Raw genomic sequence first — 21,081 nt, 5'->3', positions numbered from 1 at the left:
AATTACGGTTTAATTACAAGCTGCCTTTTGAGTTACAGAATTACCCATAATTAAGTATCACATAATTAGATTTCATTTCTGATTTTTCTAGGGATGTGCACAAGGTAAATAGCAGAATGTAAGCTAGCACCCTTTACCCATCTCAAAGTGCAGTCTTAACTTGGTCTTTTGAACCAGAATGAATAGCCCTTTTCATCTTGGAGAGTATTGAGTGATGTATGAACAGCAAGAGAGCAAAGAGAAGGTGGGATATAGGCAACTTAAATCTTGTCTGAACATGAAATCTGATCATGTTTTCATGACTCTTCTACCAAAAGTGCTGAGGTAATTTTCTAAATGTGAGAGGTAACTGCTAGAGATTTATGCCGGGTATGACACTTGTAATACTACCATAACATCTGGTGTGGGCATGGACCTCGCTTTGAGGAGAGACCGTAAATCAGCACTGCTGGGTTTATGTGCGGCCTCTGTTGCTGCATAGCAGAACACTTACATTTAGTACCGGGGGAAAAAAAAGGACTGCATGTAAAGGCCATGGTCAAGTTCAAACATGGCAAGACTTATTGCATTTTCTTGTTTGTGGCTTGTTTATTTTATTTATTTTGTAATACCCCAAAGTGTTACGAGTGGATGGGCCGTTTCTCAATCGTGGTAAATGTCCACACTCAATTGAACATTTAATTGTGAACATCTAATTGTATTCTCTGTCCAAAAGGAATCTTTTACTGCCAAGTGATATAATGGGACTGTAAGCCCGGCCCTCATCTGTGCTCAACCGGAAATTAATTCTCAGACCTCAATCAATACCTCTTTACAATACAAATAAATGGGAATATAGCGCTGGTTTACAGAATGGCTGCTCTCCAGTGGACTTAAATGCTGACAAGCTGTCCTGCGTTTGTGTGTGCTCATGGTCTCAACGTTGTGTTATCCTTCAACCCATATTCTTAATTCATACCCTCTCCACCTTCTCCTGTGCCTCTCACCTTTACTCATCCAGGTTTTGAGCTATCCCACTGTGATGATCCAGGTGTTCCACAGTTTGGCTTCAAAGTCAGTGACCAAGGTCACTTTGCGGGAAGTGCCATCACGTACGGTTGTGACCAAGGTTACACCCTGCACGGCAGTGGCATACTCAAGTGCATGACAGGGGAGAGAAGGGCATGGGACAACCACCTCCCATCATGTATAGGTAATCCTTTGTCCCTGTGTCAATCTGCTGTCTCATTTTTTGGTCCAAGTCATTCTGTCTTCCAGTCTCTGTCTGTCCGTCTGTCCACCTCTCTCTTTCTGTAGCAGCTTACATTATTATTCAGGCCAGGCACACTGTCAACATTGCTCAGCTAGGTGTTAATCCTAAGGATTTATCCCTACATGATTTCTACTTAATTGAACTGTGTTGAAAGAAAATACCCTGCATGTTATTTTGTAGGAGAATAAAAACAGCTCTGATGTTATTGTGAATCATTGATCTCCCTGTGTGTTCTTGATGTAAAATTAGCTGCATAGTGAAGCAATTTGAATTGCTGTTGAGCTTTCACTGTGTTGCTCTGATTTCTGATTTTTGAATCTGTTTCATTCACAGGCTGTTTAATTTAGATGTTTTAATCCACAAGCCATTGATCAACATTTTTCAAGAAGTAAATGCATAATTATCATAATATTCATATCATATTGAGTCATGGACATGATGTACAGTCTAAGCTGTACTTTCATATTCAGAACATGCCGAGACAGAGAAATGATCAAGCTATTACCTGCATACTGCTGGAGTCTGGAAGGTGTTGTGGAGCAGTGTCTGTTTCTTGACGTCTAGCAGTGATGGATTAGGGTAAAAAATGATTTACAAATTCCGGACGTGTGCAGAATTGCACTTTAAATGTCACTGTGTCCCACTGCCTCTTTCAATGAAACATGAATTTGTTCCTTTTTACGGTAAAAGGGCTTTGGTCTGGTATTGTGGCATGTTCAATACAATCACAAAAAAACAAAACCTAAATCAGTCTATTGATTAACAGTGCTGGATCACTGAATGGTCAGTATTAAAAGTGCGCTTTGTATCTGTGAGTTGGCTCCCGTCAGGGACTTTTACATTTGCCTGGAGTTATGATACTGATTATAGCGTACCACTGTGGCAATATAAGGCAGTTTTCTTATGAATTTAGTGCCGTTTGTTCTGTTATATAGATAGCAAAATGATAACCAGGGGAGAGACAACATAGATTAGATGATACAATATTCCTTCAGTCATTAACATTTGTAGCAGTGTCCTCCCTGCAGCGCAAGGCCCAGCCTATATTCTCTGGACACAGTCTTTTTAAAGTTAATTAATGGCATCATTAGTAGACATACAAAACAAGTTTTGCATTCCTGAGTATCACTGGCCAGGCAGGAAGTCTTTGTTGCAGTCCCATTACCTGTTAGCCGAAAAAGAAGATTGTACATTTTCCGCAGAGCTTAAACTGTTGCTCATTAGTCCGCATTGTAGACTCTTAAGCTCCAGTGAGCTTGGACCCTGACAGCCTTTCTTCTGCATTTGCTTTCAACATATGCAGATTTCATTGTGTGAGCATGTTTCTGCATTTCCTATTTTGTGTGTTTGCATTTTTGGAGGTTTTCATGAATTTTGTGTGTGTGTGTGTGTGTGCATACAGCGGAGTGTGGTGGCAGTTTCAAGGGTGAATCTACAGGGCGTATCCTTTCTCCTGGGTATCCCTTCCCCTATGACAACAACCTGAGGTGCACCTGGACAATTGAGGTCAACTCTGGCAACATTGTCAGGTAACTCCAGTTGCTAATGCACAATCATACAATATATGCATATTTATGCATATATTGTATATCTGGTATGAATTAAAAAATGTTTGCTATTGTCTTTGTATAGCTCTAGGCCATTTAAAACATTTTAGAGTATCATATTTTTTTTAATATCATAATTAAGATGTGTAATAATTTATTGCATATATGCAAATATGCAAATTGTATTGAGCATCATTACTCATGAAATATGGTGGAGAGGAAAAACAAAGTTGGGCCTTAAATAATTAGTCATATAAAGAAACTAATATATTAGGAATAAGTTCAAATGAACAAAGGCTAGTAGGACACCCAATGGATTTGTGTGATCATAGTAAAGAGAATTTGATTGACGTTATCTAGGGACTAGTTTATACACAAGGAAATTGCCAAGAACTGAACTGATAGGAGTTGATTTAAATACATCTGAAATTAGCTGAGTTCATCGTAACTTGACCTGTCTTCAAAAGACTGAAAAATAAAAATGTTCTTATGAGATGTTATGAAGTTCAGTTTAAATTCTAAACATGAAAAATACTCCTCTAAAGCTAAATGTCATCAAGAGAAACAGCCTGCAGCTGCTCCATTAACAATGATTGGGAGAGGGACATTGTAGACACTGTGACAGCACCCAGGGGAATTTTCCTGGGACATTGAAACATTTTTTTTTGCTTGAGAGCTCCGAGTATTACTGTGAAATAAAACCCATTTGGGCTTAGAGGTCGAAGTAAACATGGTATGATTTCATAAAGACAGCCACACATTCTTTGTCAAAAGTGCTGCTCCAGGCCTTGATGAGATTGCAGATAAGTCTGTGCTCTTGTATTTCTAACTCGGGCAGAAATTGATTGATGATACCAAATCTCAACTGAAATGCCCAAAAGCACAGGGACAGTTTCTAGATAGATTTCTCCTTTGAATTCAGTTTAATCTTGCCAAGTTCAGCACCTATTTTGTCTGCCTTCTCAGGAACTTTTGTTTCACTTGTATAAAGGATGCAAAATTCTGTAAATAAACAAAACCATCATTGATTAATTTGACTAAACATCTCAGTCTCAGTGATAATATATTAATGCATCGGTTTGACTTGAACTGACTGAACTGAACTAAAGCCAAAGTAACAGTCTTGTGTGCTCACCTCTCCCAGTCTCCAGTTTCTTGCATTCGACACAGAAGCGTCCCACGACATCCTGAAGGTGTGGGACGGGCCTCCTGAGAACGAAATGTCTCTGAAGGAGGTCAGCGGCTCACTGCTGCCTGAGGGAATCCACTCCACTCTCAACATAGTCACCATTCAGTTCGAGACTGACTTTTATATCACCAAGTCTGGCTTTGCCATCGACTTCTCCAGTGAGTATTTTCTTCCAAATAGATGATATTCCGTACACAGATGTATACTGTGGTTTGCTTGCTTGTACATCAGTTTTATCACCCAGTTTATATGAAAATGTACAAATATGTCAAGATTGTATACTGTCTGTAAACTGAACATGTCACAACAAATTTGATTAAGTGTTATTTTTTAAATTAACTGTTCCTCTTAATGTGGTGTAGAGATTGTCACTCTGAGAGTCAATAAGTGTGAATCTGAGAACAGTGTCTACAAGGAATATGTTAAAGCACATACTGTCTTGACATCAGTTTCAGCATCTGTTCATGTCATGTGGATTTCTCAGCATTTTCTGTAATTATTAACGATGTCTTGATGAACAGTAAAAGTCGAAGGTATTTCACAGTCTGCTGCTGACAGTCTCCTGTGCAACGTGTGCTGCAGACTGTATACTAATGCAGTCTATACGTTCCGCTGATGATTAGTTTTAAGCACCTGAGCACAGCGGTTCTATAACACTTCATGGAATACCGTGTATGAGGAGTTTGTAAATACTTTCATTTTCTTTAGCGCCGTGGCATGGCGTGTTAATGTAAAAATCAGTTACATGGGATGTTCACTGCATGTGTTTGAAGTCGGGAATCGATTTTGTAGATGCATCCTGCACTTAAATACCCTCTTTGCCTCAGGCTAGTAGTTTTCACAACCAAAATAGTAATTCACTTTCTTCCTCTTCTCTGAGTGATAGATGACATATAATAGCATCAGTATTCTTGCAGGACTTCCCCCAATCAATTCAATGACAAAACACTACTGAAAAATATATTTATATTGGTAATTTTGACTGGTTGTGATTGAGGAAATGTCTCCCATAGCTACAAAACAGAAAAGCCAAATGTTGAACGTGGGTGTGTCAAGTGATACTTCTGCAGCGCTTCTTCACTGACAATAATGGAGAGTGACTAGTGCATAGCTGTTAGAAGAATAACTCTGTAGATAGAGTTACACTCATAATCATCATTGTTCTGTGTAGAATTTAATTTAAGTGTCTCTTTATTGCAATGTGGATTACCTTAATGGATTGTTAGAGACATTAAATCTTATTGTCAGAATTTTTTTTCCATACAAATGTTATCATATCACACCATATGCAATATAATCAACATTGCTTACAAGTGTGTTTTCACTAGATATGTTTTGATTTTGAAAAAAACAACAACAGCACAAAACTGCAATATAAGTAACTGTGTTAAGTCTGTCAATAAAGTCTGTCAATATGGGAATATTTGTAGAATCCATCAGACTACATCATTCTTGTAGCTTTGGGCTGCTGCACAGCTGTGGTTTAGGAAAACAGATTTGAACTGATATCAGTCAGCAATCTTGTCTGTTCTGTAACAGTTTGAGCCACAGTTTCGGCTTGACAGCTGTCTACCATATGATATGAAACTCTCTGCGTGTGTTCGTGTGTTCTCTCCCGCACTCATTGATTTATTGCACATGTGCATTTACCATGTATGTGTGTGTTTGCCCTTCAGGTTCTCTTGCGACAGCCTGCAGAGATCCAGGTATTCCCATGAATGGCAGTCGTAACGGGGAAGGGCGGGAGCCTGGTGACTCGGTGACCTTCTCTTGTGATCCGGGATATGAATTGCAGGGGGAGAGCAGAATCACCTGCATCCAAGTGGAAAATAGATACTACTGGCAACCCAGCCCTCCAAGCTGCATCGGTGAGAGAGAGAGAGAGAGAGAGAGAGATAGTTCGAGTTAGCGAGAGAAGGCGGGATGTGTGGAAGAGATAAAGAGAGGTGTATGGATTGAAGGAGAGAGGGAGAGAGGGAGGGAAGTGTAGGGGATCAGAGTGAAAGAGAAATGGTGAGAGGGAGAGAGAGTTTTTCTATTAACCGGCTGCAGCAGAGACAATAATTCTCTCTCACTGATGTCTTAAAAATATGTGTAGGATAAACAAGACTCTTCAGATATGTTTGAGTCGTTGCCAACTCTTATGTGGACAAATCCACTTCTGTAGCCAGTAAAGACTGAGCACTCTACGGTCTCCCAACACATTGTCTTATTAGCGCTTAACAGCTAATTACTTAACAATGCAATTAGAAATAATTACACTAAGTAGGTCCAAAGAAACTTAGATGTTCTTGAGTTGCTGCCAACTGGTCTAAGGTTTTTTTTGTTTTTTTTTCTGGCCAGGAAAGAGCTACACATTTGTAGGTCTCACAATGCAATTACAGGATCACACAACTCAGCATAATGTAATGACACAAGAAGCAAATCTGTGTGAGTGAAACCCTGATGTAAATGTCAGCTATCCTTATACTCCTTAAGTGGTACCACACCAAATTAAGGCAACAGACTCATCAGCGTGTTACTAACACTTCTTCAGAGTGAAACATGACAGCTGCTAGTTTATCAAACTCACAAATGACAAGAAAAGATTTTTGTGAGGCTTTGGGATTTTAGCACCAAAAAAGAATCCCCTGACATGCTGAGGCACTAAGAAAATGTCATTAAAGAAATCACAGAAATATAATCCATCCGTTTAAGTCTCAGACCAGAAATTTCCATATTTATTAATTGATTTTTTGAAATTGTATTAATATCTTGTTAGTGTCATGTCTGCTTCATCTTTGTAGTCTCAATGAGATCTCCAAGAGTCAAGTAGCAATAATAGTTGAGAGCATTATCAAGATAATGTCATAACGGAGGAATAGATTTCACCAAGATTTTCATCATCTGTGGCATTTGGAGTGTTTAAAGAATAACTGGAGAAACTGATATCAGTTGTCATCAAACAGAGATTCATATTTTTGCCTGAATATATTATGTATGCTTACCTGAAATGTATAACTACACACATTTGTGTGTGTGTGTGTGTTTGTTTGTGTGTGAGTGTGTTCAGCTGACCCGGTGAACACTAAAACACTTTCTGGTCTTTATGCCTTGGTAAGGCCAGGGTCTGAAAATAGCAGTTGTTATCACAACTTTGGGAAAACAATGGTATAGTCCTCCTCATACCCAGGCTTTTAGCCTGATGTTACTGCAGTACCTGATGGTTGTTGCTGATAGAGGTCGACAAAGGTTATGGAATTTGAGTCAGTTATATTTTATGACCTACAGGTGCTCTTTCTTTTGCACATTTATCTTAAACGAAATTCAGCTCATCTAAAGATGTTTGCAGCAGGTCAGGGACATTGAATGTCTTTCTTTGTCGTCACTATGTGCATCTTTCTCATCTATCTCTTCATTTTTAAATTCCTTTTTTATTCTCAAGCTCCTTGTGGTGGGAATGTGACTGGATCTTCAGGATTCATCCTCTCTCCCAACTACCCACACCCCTACCCGCACAGCAAAGACTGTGACTGGCTCATTGCTGTCCACTCAGACTATGTCATTTCCTTGGCTTTCATCAGGTAATGTGAGCTACTGTAATATACATTTTACTTTATTTCATGGGATGTAGGTGTGAACAGTAGGGACATGTCCCTACTAATGTCAAAGTGTTGCTGAATTGTCCCTACCAATATTTTTTACCAATCTTAGAACCATCTTGCCTGTGCAGAGTTTCCAGGTTTGTGTGTTTTCTGCAAAAAGTTACGATAAAGAGTGAAAAGACGGATGGGAGTTACTCAACTTCATTACCTGGCAACCCTCAATTTCAAACTGTGTTACGCATTGTGGACTAGCTGCAGCCGACAGCAGCAGCAGTAGTGGAGTCAGTGAACTGTGGAGGATCTGAAGCCGTTAGTATTTACAGTTTAAAGCTCACAGATTTGAAAACAACTTCACCGGGCAAAACTAAGATCAGTCAGTTGATATTATATTTAAATTTCAGGTGTTAACTTATTTGCGATCATTGCTCAGACATGTCATTTAATTAAACAACTCAATTACTGTGGGTGATAGTGCCTCTCAGAGTGAATTCAGGTCCTTTTTAAAGAGGGACCAAAGTGTCACTGACAGCTCAGCTTAAGTAATAAAATTGTTCTGCATTTAATCCAAACATTAATCTTCTTTTGAATTAGTGGGAGAGATATTAACTATTTAATGCCATCCCTCCCTTTTCAAAGAATGGATCAGGAGCAGAGGTATTATTGCATATATATCATGAAGACATGAACATTATTCATAAGGTACATTAGCCATAGCTTGTCCAACCCATCTGTTTGTGACTGTCAGGTATCATTTGATGAAAATCCTGTCAGCAGCAGCCTGACCAGCACAGAGATGCACAGATATTTGAGCTGCAGCCTCTCAGGTGATGTCACAGTGAAAGATCTAGTCATGAGTTAGTTGCTTTAATTAGTTGCTTTGACTGAGTTCATAAAGCAAAACAAAACTAAAAAATGGATTTTTGGTAACAGTGGATGTCTTAATGGCTAGATGAAATGTAAAAAAGAGTTACACAGTTGCATACTTTGCATTTTAAAACACAGGATTTTAAAACATTGTTTATATGATTGAAGTTATTTAAAACAATTATTAGAAAAGGAAATCCAAGAATTTAAGGTTTCTGCAGGATATGAACAGTGGCTCAGGTCTTTTTTTTAAAAAACTGAAGACATTGGGAAAAAAAACAGTGTTGTCCCTTAAGTACATGGTCCAGTAGCTTACAAGATGAAGCTTTCCCTCAGCCTGTGGTATGTTTGTAACCTACCTGAAACAGAATGGAGTCAGTTCTCAGTGGATGCACAGTGGCTCAGGTTGTGCCATGGAATTGCTTGTTTTCTGTGGTGGAACCAACTATAACATCATAGTATTGAGCAAAGTTGGCCATGTGTGTTAAGCAAAGAACCTAAGTTTGAGTCCAGGTGTGTTGGGAGATAGTGAAAAAGCATTTGTACTTCTACAAATGCCTTGAGGGCAGGTATTGCTGCCACTCTGCTGAAATGTGGTGAAATAAGATTTCTGGATGAATACTCTATATTCCAGGAAGAGTTGTGATATGAGTGCAGCTCATTTCCTATGCTGAATGATATTCAGACTGTAAGCTTTACATTATTAATTGCAATCTAAGCATGTAGCAGCAAGACTGGCAAAGCTAGAAGGGCCTGAGGGCAGTCTTAGTGTTGACTGTTGAATATTATTTTTTTAGTCATTTCTGTAGGGCGAAAGAAGGAGCGTTTGCTCTTTCTGCACTCCCGCCCACTTTGCTGCTTCGTGAGGTGAAGGAGAGAAAATCACCAAGTTTTTTTTTTTTTTTTTTCCCGCAACTTTGTCCTTCAAAACAAACATCTAATAGAGTTAGCACAATGCCGCTTTCTCTCCTGGGAATGCCAAATGAAAGGATGGAGTTATGATTTTAAATTGGAGTTGCCTTGATCCAACTCAAATGCAATTATCTCCAAGCTATTTACATTTTTGTCATAAACCACGCTCATTATTTTGAAAACAAATGCTCCTCTCTCTCTCACTGCGGCATGTGATTTGATATACAGCGCTACGATATGAAACGATCTTTTCACACTGCATTGCCATTGCCGTCTGGGAAGATTTTGTGCCACCGCAGTGTCACAACAATTTAATCTCTTTTCACCTCTTGGGGGAGATATCTTTTTTTATCTCTTTGTCTGGAGATGCAAAACAAATCACTTGGCATGACTCACTTCTAGCACTGCGGTGCACACTCTCATTTTGAAACCCTAATGCATTCTAAATCTCTCATACAATCTGTAAAATCTGGTGGTTAAGACTTGGCAAAATAATAACTGTTTTATCTCTCATTTGTCTGTTTCTTTCACTTGTCACAGCTTCAGCATTGAGCCCAACTATGATTTCTTGTATATCTACGATGGACCAGACAGCAGCGCTCATCTGATTGGCAGTTTCCAAGACAGTAAACTTCCTGAGAAGATCGAGAGCACTTCCAACTTCATGTACTTGGCATTTCGTAGCGACGGCTCTGTGAGCTACACCGGCTTTCATTTGGAATACAAAGGTACTTAAAGGCCTGTGCAAGTGGGATTCTATAAAATTTTCACTGAATATGTTTATGTATTACAGCAAGGAATTAAGTTATATATACTGTATATATAAATAAATTAGATTATAATCTCTTTGAAGTATGCTATTGTGCACATCTGCTTTTCTAATGTTGATACCAGTTATGAGAATAGCCTCCGATTCAAACTTATCCATTTCCACCATGTTTATCTCTGCTGATATAATACTTTTTAATAACACAATTAAATACCAAATTTAAATAAAGATGAATAAATACATAAACAAAGTTAAAGAGACCCTAGCAGCCTGTATCAATATTTATACCTCATTCTGCTCAATTTGAAAGCCCTTTCATTTTTGACAGTTGTCACTGTTCTAAAAGCTTTGCTCTTTGATTGGCAGCAAAACTGCGGGAGGCCTGTTTTGATCCAGGGAATGTGATGAATGGCACTAGAATGGGCACTGACTACAAGCTGGGATCTATGGTGACATTCCACTGTGAGGCTGGATACCTGCTGCAGGGCTACTCCACTCTGACGTGTGTCATGGGCAACAGCAAGAGACCAGAGTGGGACAGAGCCAAACCAAGCTGTCAAGGTGAGAGGCAGCATTTTGACAATAACAGAAGGCCTGAGTAGTAGAGAACTGCACTCCAGCTGTTTTGGTCAATATCTGATACTATGTGATACCAGGACTGTGCTGTGTAAAAATAAGCTGAACTGTGGCGGACACTCCTCAAGGAAATTTAACTCAGAGTAGAGAATTCTATGTTATTGATGCACAGCACTTAAATCATTGTAGATCCATTGTCAGTTTTCAACTGTATACTGTGGCTGCAAATAAAATGAAAAACTTGTGTAGAGAACAGTAGTTCAGCACTAGTGAAACAGCTATGAGTTAGTGTCAGAAATGTCACTGTGATGTATAAGAACAATTTAGTGTCTCTAACCTGGTGGGGTTGTTAGAAAAACAGAACAGAAGGGAGGTCAGATTGCAATACCATTAAAATGACTTCAGTGTCCCAAAACACAGCTAAACTATGTCTTGAATGGATGGCCATTCCCAAAAAAAACACACTGTCTGTGTTTTTTGACATCCTCAAGAGGTTAATGACATCAATTTGTATGAATGTGAGAAGCTTAATATTATGTTTTCTTCATGTATCTTTAAACCTGTAGACAGTTTTTTACTTGTGTTTTACTGTCTTGACTTTTGCCACTTTTGCTCTTACTATGTTCAAATTGTACCCACTGTTGGGTTTGTGTCAATGAGGATAATCTGATAATGCCTTGTTCTAGTGTTACTAACACGTGTCTAAATTACAACCTTCAGTTCCATTTAATCTAAACAGTGTAATATTGGCTGGAAACAAAAAAGCATTGTTAACACATTCATGATATGCATGGCCCCAACTTCACAAGATGTGAGGCAACCTTTATGGTAGGGCAAAATAAAATAACCTAATTAACTGAAGTGTAAAAGCCACAGTATTTGATTGGTATATAGACTCTACCTGGTCTACAACATTTGTTTATTAGCTGAGACACTTTTATAAAGTCTTGACATAAACTGGTTGAGAAAATAGTCAATTTCATAGTTGTTAGAATGTTATAGTTTTACAACTGAATAGTATATTGCAAAATAAAATAATATACCAATAATTTATTGTTTATTATTCACAGCTAGATCTACAGTGTAGGTATTTCACAGAGCTTTGCAGTATCAGTGATCACAGTGTCAAGGACAGAAGTGAGAAAAGATTTGAGGAGTTTCAAGATAACTATCCAGAACCTCTCCTCTCAGTAGCTTTACACCATTTTTAATATTCCTCAACGTATTTAATCTGCCAAGAGTGAATTAAAATTCAGCTCTCGTTTTCAGCAGTGGGGAATAGAGGCACCTTCTCTTACACCAGGGACCTATTACTTCTACAGTTGGCACCTGTGTAACTTCACTGAACAGCCCAGGGGTTATGTGCTTTACCAAAGGGTCCATCAGCAACTATCCATTAAGTATTTTCACTTTGAGACCAAATTTCAACTGATGACTTAACAGTCTTAAGGCTAAATCTAATCGCTTCAGCTGCCTCAACATATGACTAGCTCTTGTTCTTTAACATTATTTAGCAATTAGCTCAAGTTGATGATATATCCCAAACAAGCAAAACATACTGTTTATCAAAAAAGTCAGTAAGCACAAAAGAGACTCATTCTAACTGAGCGCTTTGTTGTTGAATGCTATGTTGGATATCCACAATCACACTTTAATTAAAAAAAATGCTGAAAATGATGTCTGTTTAACCATTTCCTGTAATCAAATATAATATACTTTGTGTACAAAATATTTGCATTTCAGAATAAGGATTACATCTTAACTAGAGCCAGGACAATACATTTGCAGGCTTACATTATTGGCTGAAATGATCTTATCACAGAAATATCAGTATGGGTACATATGTTGATCGATATCAAATGTTTTTTTTATTTTGTGTATTTATGTAAAAAAAAATCATCAGATATATCTTATTGTTTTTTTTCCTGGCTTAACAGTGTGCATAAAGCTCAAAAATCAATTTTTCCAATTTTTTCTTTTAATTTCCATCGAATCCACTCTCTGTCTATATTTTAGCATCTCAAACATTTACCCCTCAGTACATTAGATTTGTTCTACTGTACTGTAACCGTTCCATCAGCTCCCGTGACTGTCTAAATGAAGTGGACTGCAGGGCCTGGTCAATATCATTCAAATGTAATCCATTTAAAATCTAAAAAAACATCGTTACCGCTTTATTTGCAGCCTCCTCTCTGTTTGAAATCGTACAGCATTCTCGGGTTTTTAAGGACACATATTTTGCATGGAATTTTTGTCGATGTTTGGATTGTGAAGATAATCTGAGCTCTCTTGAAGTTAAACCTAATGCAGTGACATATTATATGGCAAATGGTGTCTTAATATCATCACGTATAGATTTCAATAATAACTCACTTTTTTTCTTTTTATTCCTACCCATCAGTCTGTTACAGTTCACTGAAGGATTTTAAGTTTTACATTGTGCCAACTTCTCCTTAGCTCTACACTCACTTGTCAGAATGAAACCATTAAAGCTTATCTTGAGAATCCCTTCCTTCCCTTAGTGCTGCTCTCACCTGCTGTAGATTGACAGTTCAGTGTGCCCCCCTTCCCACTAACAATATTCTCAAATTCCTCAACCACCACAGCACCATGGCTCCCATCCTGTATGACAAATCAACTTGAATCAGAATCCCACTTGCTGTCGTCACATATATTTGATTACATGCCTCTTGCTACTCCAACAACTAAACACGGATAAATTGCTGATCCATCTTTCTACATTAGCGCCTCTGCTCCCTTTTTTTTCATCTTCTCCTGTGCTGCTCAATGAAACAGCAGTGACATGTGCATTGTGTGGGCCACAGGGGGTTCAGAGCAGCTGGTTGACAGCTTCCCTCCGACAAATGAGTGTGTGTTTGTTTACAGTGGAGGCTCCCCCACCTGACGGCTCGTCCGTAAGGTCTGAGGCAACTGCGTTAGAGGGCCTCTTGGCAAATTAGGCACATCATTAACAGCTTAAAGGCAGAATGAGTAGGATTTCTCGGTTGCAGTTTGTAAACACAACATTCAAAGTTAGCCTCATCCTCCCCAGCTCAACGACACCAGAGGCGCTATCCTCCAGTGCTGCGTAATGCCACTATGTTTTCACAGACTCTGCACCCCGCACGCTGTTATTGGCTGGGGGCTATACACACCCACTGCCCAAAGGCTGACATCCAGAAACGTCACGAACACAGCGAAATAAGAAAATACAGGCAAAGGGCAGAATCTCTGCAGATATAGACACCGACACTTCTAGTGGGTCACAAGTGATGATTGAGAGGGATTATTTATGTATGAGTTCATACATTGTTTTTTAGGAAAGTCCTACTCATTCGGCCTTTAAGACTTGACGCAGGAACAGGACAGACCACAGTTTATATTAATGCACCTAGTTACCAGTTGAACCTCTGCTGACACTATGACGGTGGTGCAAGTAAAAGTTTGTGAGATACAAACATGCAGAGGTATAATTTTTGTTTAGTTTATGAGGACAGGGTTTGGAATCCTCCTGGATGGTGCCTGTATACCTTACTACTGCTTTAGCAGCACAAACCCCATAATGCATATTACAACATGGCTTGTATATTTTTTTAATTATTAGAATTACAACAATTTCAAGTTTTTTTAATAATAATCTATCAACTTTAAAACAAGAGAAACTGGACTCCTGACTGAAAGCCTCTTTCAGCTGAAGAGTTGCTTGTGAGTCTCTCAAAACATGCTGCTGGGTGATATGGCCTGATTAAAGTTGCTGGCGTGCGGAACTTTTGTGATGGTGTGTTTTGTTGATTGATGGTGTTTTTATATATTTTGAAGGCAAAAAATACTTTTCCTCACTGGTTGTGTCCCTCTTGGGTTTTTAACCCTGTAAACACAACTCAGGCTTCCTTTTCTGTCTGTTTGCAGGTCAGTTTCCCTTTGAAAATGTTCCCAAAGTGTTTCTCAAATGTTAAATTATTTTGGTCAAAATTATATTTGTCAGCATCTCAAAGTTCAAAGGTGACTTCATCTCATTTTGTGATATGAACTGCTTACCTTTACACTTGTGCCAGTAAAAATGAATTTGCTGATTGTATCTTATTGCCTTCTTTCCCCAGGTATTGTAAGCTGGTTGTTTCACATTTGTAAATTGTGCTTCTCTGTTGCTTCCCTTCCTGTCTCCACAGCTCCCTGCGGAGGTCACTTCACAGGTTCAGAGGGAACTGTGCTTTCCCCAAACTACCCACATAATTACACCAAAGGCCAGAGCTGTGTATATGACATCTTTGTCCCGGGTGACTTCGGTAAGCATTTCAAGCATTATTTCCAGTGAGTTGCAGAAAAGTCCATTTAGTTCCTGCTCATGTAGCGCAGATATCCAGGAATATTTTTACTTCAAACATGTAGCAGGAAGAGGAGGCTGGTTTCTGCAAAAGTTAATGATGAGGATAGAGAATAGTGTGTAGGTGTAAGTGAAGGGCTTACTCTCAAAGCTGGTCATAGGTAACAGAGTACTACCAAACAAAGTACTCAGACTTGCATAAATTGGTGTTGCATATTGCATATTAGTGTTTTGTAAGTTTGAATTGGTATGTTTGATGGTTGCAGTCATTGACACTCAGGTTACTGTAAATACGTGCCTGCTGCTGGATCAATATTCAATCTCTGTATACTTTCTTCATATCTGACAACTGAATTGGCCCATTTATTACACAAGTGAACTCAGTAAAGGCCACTGTTATACATGTTAGATTTCTATACCAACACCGCTGCACCTCTTCTGGCTGCTCCCCACTCTGATGCGTGAGTTGAAACACCACCTGAAGAATGGCAGTGTTTTGGGCTCTAGCAAGAGGCGTGAAATCAGAATAGGACCAGGCTGAACTAAAATTGATTGTGTTGACATGAAAAATTCTCTATACTGTAGGCAATGGAGAGGAAGGTCAAGCCTGGGAGTGCTGTGGGAAGCAGACAGAGCTAGCAAATTCACAGGTCTCAGTTTATCTAAGCGCCTCTGTATATACATAATTCAACAAAGATCTCTAGAAGACCTTGATGCGCCCCTTCTCAATATTCCATGTTGGTCATAAAGAGCTGCCGAAATCGTAGGCAGAGGTTTTTATTCAGTAAAGCCCCTTGCTTATGAAACACAGATTAATCCCCTGTGTGATGATCCAGCCCGACAGTGTACATCCTCTGTTGCCATCTTCCACTGCTCATGGAGTCCAGGAACCCACAGGTTTTTTTTCTATAAATATTGCATACAAATGCAGCCTTTGCTTAAACTGCCTGCAAAAGCTTAATGGAGTGTGGAAGTCGCCAAGCAACATTCCCACCTGGGCCTGCGGATTTATTCCAAGGAGTGCAGACACAGAGGCTATTGAAAAGTCCCACTGATGATGAAAAAGATTGCTGTGGCGTGGCTTGAGGGTAATATATTCTGAGTAGTAGTATAACAAAGCAACTGGGACTCACAGCTTGGGTAGAGCAAATTGAAAATGTTGGAACTACAACATTACTATGAACACTACTATGATTTAACAAGAAATTCTAAATTTCCTAAATTAAACCATGTGCCCTTCATTTCACTAGTAATATTTGAATCTTTCATATAGAAGCTCAAGCCAGAACACTAAATGTCCTTGCACTGACATCACATCCCTAGTGGTGTGAAACAAGTTGTCTGCAGTTTTTTGCTGTAAGGACAATTGACAAAACTGATCTTATTTGCATATGTAGGTGCCTTTAGAAAACTGAACACTGACTTGTAATACAGTATATTGCAACCAGGGTACCACGTTTACATTGTTTATTGCGTGTTTATTTTAACTGAATTAGGGCATTTTACTGATATTGAGTTAAATAACATTTACAATATGGCCAAGCATTATATACTGTGTTAAAACCAAAACTTTATTTTTTTTAATCTTTTGATTGAACTGTATAGAGAGAAATTATTTTTCACTGATGCAGCTTGGCAGTTGAGTCTAGCCTATAGGCAGTGTGATAACAGAGATCACATTTCAGTGTATAGTATACAGGTAATTGAAATTACCTTAGGGAGTATCAAATGTGTGTCTTAATCTTTCCCTGATATGACCAATTGCATACCATAAGCCTTCAACACATCGTATCAGCCTGGTTGAACTGGCAGGAAAAGCTCACTTGGAAATATCATGTCATGACACTGGTCCAATGACCTTCGAGTTTTACTCCGGGGGGGGGGAGGGGTTGCAGTGTTGCGTGGATGTATGCCTTTTGCTGTCAAGGTGTAGCTGCCAGGGTTTAGACAGACCTTGGTATAGATATAAGTATTGTAAAATGATTCTGACTAGTTGAAGTATGTTGCAAGCACCCTGTGTTATATCTCAGAAAAGCATGGGAAGCAGTCCACTTAAAATCAATTAAACCATGTCCTCTTCATGTTTATTATGAGAATATTATAATAAACTTATTGCCAGTACACTGCCTGACATTATGTTTGACTGATGGTTGCCAGATTGGCAAGCAGCCATAAGCTGTTAAATCCCAGAATGAAAACTATGTTTAAATTGTTCAGAATCATAAAATGTTTTTCACTAAAGGTAAGTGGCCTAGCATTATTAATAATACAAAATAAAATTTACAGTGATAGACAGATATTTCTCAAATTGGATTGCATATTTACAAGGTAGCCTCATGAATTATTGGGGTAAATTGCATTAGGGAAAATCATTATGTTCTATACACTAAGCCTGACCAGATCTGTACTTTGTCAGTCTTTGTCAGATGACAGCTATATTTGATCTGGAAATGGAGAAAACAAAGCAAGACTGGAAAGTGTTGGGCATATTTGAGGAAATAATGAACACTTTTGAGAAGGTTTTCCAGGATAACCTAGATTTCATGTCACTGTCTACCATGTCATGTTCCCAGGTCTTGACAGTTATATCTTAGAGTATTATTACAGGTTGTGAAAAAAGAGGACTCTTCCTTCAATTTTCAGCTTTGCCATTTGTGATCAGGAGTGTCAGTTAGTAAGTCACTTAGTTTTGATTGTTTTTACTTTTGGCTCTCTTGTTGCTTGTGCACATGGCTCAAGCAGTGACTGTACACTCTACAAGAGTAAAAAAAAAAAGCTTTTTCTTGGATAGACGATTCTACACCAATGGTGAGGAATTTAGCAGTCTTTTTTTGCTGTAGTTTGTTTTTAAGTAACAGTAAGAAGCTGGTTGCCAACCAGGTGGTGGGCAGCCAGACCAAACCAAATAATTGATACCACTATCAATTATTTGGTTTGGTCTAGTTGCACAGAGCAACTTGCAACTTAACAGCTGTTACGACCAAACCCTGCAGTGCAAACCATCACCTTATGCAGGACTTTGATTTTCTTTTTTTAATAATAAGATTTTTGCATACATACATACAGTACAGGACCAATGCTGACGTCATAATCCGCCACATTTCCTTTTCTTTGTTTTGTCTTCTGCTGCTGGTTTGCCTAAAAGCACAGGTTTACACAGCGTGTTTTAAGATTCTTTAACAGGTTGAAAGGTAGCTTAAAAAGTATGGGGAATGTTTATACATGTGTTGGATGTTGGCAGATTTTTTGTTTAGTGGGATAATAATACAGTTTGTATAGATTTACTGTATTATTACCCAAGCTGTCATGGTTTCTGTCTGGATAACTAAACAAATACTGTGGATAGGTACATACCTCTCTGTATGTGTTTTCCTTTGGACCTCATTTTGCCATGCTACCTTTTGCAGCTGATACTTACATAATGAATGCACATAATGCCTGAAGCATCGCCTCAGTCATACAAATCATTTTGTGTCTTTTTGCAAGTCCTACATGACAGACGGTATATTTACAATTTGTTTATCTGGTTTGTTCTCTTATCCTTACAGATTTAGAAGTGCAAACATGTTAACATATGCATTTATGTACTGTATCCCAGTTATTGATCATAAAAATGATTAAAAAAAAAGAGCTGGCAGCAGACACCAGTGCTTAAAACACAATGTGAGCAAAGTTATCGTCGTAAAAAGTCGTAAAAAAAAAAGCTTTACATTCATTTGTGAGCCATCATTTCTTGGTACCTCAGCAGTTATTCAGCTCTGTGCATAGCTTATTTTACTTTGCACCATTCAGATATCATTAAGGTACAACGTTCATCTGTCTTGCCCTTTAATGTTTAATTATTCTGTCAGAAATAATGGTTGTAGTCATATTTCAAACAATCTCTGCTTCTTCCTTAAAGAGATGAATTATTCATGGCACTCAACCTTCGCCTTGGGCACTGCTTGTAAACATACTGACATACACTGCCCCACAGGAATTCACTCTTGTTTACACCAAGTTCAGTGGCCAGTGTATAACTTTTTTTGGTTCCATACTTCTAGCAGAGTATGGTAAGGAAACTGACGGGCAACATATTTTGACAAGATAAAATCCCACATGTGCAGGCGCACAGGAAAAATGAAATTAAAAGAAACAAGTGGACGTACACTTATCTTTGACAAATATTCAAAACTATTCTTCTATAAAAAACTTTAAATTGATTTTTTTCATTGTAAGTTTTTATGGTTTGCATTTAGCCTCAAGGATTTGTTTGCTCTGTGCTGTCTCCTTTGTGAATGTGATTTTTTCTTTTTTGCAAAGCAAAGCGGCCTCTTTTTTGGTTTGAGTTGGATGATGCAACTATTCCCAATGAGATGTAGAAACCCACATCTATATTCACTCCAAAGATAATTTACTTTGTAGATAACCTTTGAAATCAACTCTGGATATAAAAATCTTTTCAAAAACGAGATGATTGTCAGACTCTTAAGTTGAAAATCGAGGCTATCTGCTAATGCTTTCCTTGTAACTTGTAGCAGTAGTATTACTGTATTAACTTACCTCTAACTCTAACTCTGGTCCAAATTTTTGAAGTAAATGGAATAACCAACATAATTGTGGTTAACTTTGCAAAAGTTGTATTTCATCCTATGGTAGTGTCTGACTGGAAGAATGCTTATAATGAATCATTGGTGAATTCGATTTCATAGACACAACATTCACTCACCTCTGCCCTAGGCTTTTTATGGCTCCAGTGTATGAGTCTATATAATACTAACAACAACATATGCATAATGGTTGCCACAGAATGTGTCAGGAGGCGAGACAGGAGCACTGACAGATTGCAGTAATAAATCTGGGCTGTAACAAGATGGACAGAGAATGAGTGAGAGAGACTGTGGAGACTGCAAGAGGTAAAGGGAGTGAGTCTAACTCTGAGAAAGAGGCACATAGATCTTGGCTCAGTGTGGAAGTCTCAGAGAGAACAAGTTCGATGGAGAGGGTGATAATGAGAGGGAGAATTATAATGAGTGAGACAGGGAATGAGACAGAGGGAGAGAGAACTGAGGGCTGCTGAGAACGATTATAAAAACGTTGACCCTGGGGGCTGATTGTTGACTCATCAGTGATGTTCGCTGGAGAGTAAGATTATGCCTGGGGCCACCTCAGTACATGACTTGCTACATCCCACACAAAAACCATTACCTTGTCTGTCTGCTTCAGCTTACAGTGTATACACTAGACAGAATGTGATTAACCCAATATGAACTGTACGCTGTTTTCCGGCCCTACATTGACTTGTGATGCATTTTTGCTATAAGGCTCCACAGGTGCACGTCTGTGGATATGTAATTAGAGAGTCTGCCTCTGTCAGATTTGAGTGTGTCGAGCACACAGTTTACTGCATTGACTGGATTTGACAACCTGTGGTTTTCAAGTTGATGAGATTCTGGGTACCCATTGTGTCAGTGCAGTGGCTTGTGCTAGTTGTCAGATACGCCCCCTAAAGAGTTCTGTATGCTGTTCCAAGAGTCAACAAGTAAAAGTGATGATAAAGACCCTAGCAAAAAAATAAATAAATAAATAACTAAAAGTGGAGAAAGAGTGCAGCAACTAAAAGAAGCCAGTTATACATCCTTGTCCTCTTTTTCCCCCTTTCTTCTCTCTTGAAGTGACCAATACTTACAGCCTTCAATCCACAGAGGGAGTTTTTACCCAAGATAGAAGCTTAATGCACTGTATGCAGCTTGTGCCAAGGTGCAGCCACATAGTCCCTGCCAAAAGGGCTGATGCAATTTCACTGTGATAATGGGTCATTAAAAATATATATGTCTGTGCTGTCATACAATCCCTCTGGTTTCTGTAAATGAGGCTTGTGTATGCTGTCAGAGCCCAGAATCTCAGAAGGCCTGTGCCGCCACAAAGCAAAGACGACAGGTACCTACTCCATAATTCATAGCCAGAAGGACAAACATATGCTGCCATTTTCCTTACCTTTCACTGTTGCCTGTGCTGTGAGTGTCTTTAGTATCTTATCTGGGCTTTGTGCATATTTTGCGTTAAAGCACATGTAGCTAATGCA

The 21,081-nt window shown here is 38.7% G+C and overlaps 1 protein-coding gene across 6 annotated transcripts in view; it reads left to right on the top strand.

Annotated features, from left to right (window-relative positions):
• Positions 1-21,081, top strand: part of LOC137191775 (CUB and sushi domain-containing protein 3-like) — a 234,512-nt gene that overhangs the window by 94,259 nt on the left and 119,172 nt on the right. For all 6 annotated transcript variants that reach the window (XM_067602161.1, XM_067602159.1, XM_067602160.1 and 3 more), the window contains 8 exons: positions 1,001-1,192; positions 2,655-2,781; positions 3,944-4,146; positions 5,665-5,856; positions 7,413-7,551; positions 9,889-10,076; positions 10,484-10,678; positions 14,863-14,979. In XM_067602161.1, the coding sequence (XP_067458262.1) occupies positions 1,001-1,192; positions 2,655-2,781; positions 3,944-4,146; positions 5,665-5,856; positions 7,413-7,551; positions 9,889-10,076; positions 10,484-10,678; positions 14,863-14,979 (1,353 nt within the window). The remainder of the gene's footprint in view (positions 1-1,000; positions 1,193-2,654; positions 2,782-3,943; positions 4,147-5,664; positions 5,857-7,412; positions 7,552-9,888; positions 10,077-10,483; positions 10,679-14,862; positions 14,980-21,081) is intronic.

This window comes from Thunnus thynnus, chromosome 10 (genome assembly GCF_963924715.1).
Source record: "Thunnus thynnus chromosome 10, fThuThy2.1, whole genome shotgun sequence".
NCBI lineage: Eukaryota > Metazoa > Chordata > Actinopteri > Scombriformes > Scombridae > Thunnus > Thunnus thynnus.
The sequence above is the reverse complement of the archived record's forward strand: the minus strand, read 5'-3'. Positions and strand labels throughout refer to the sequence as shown.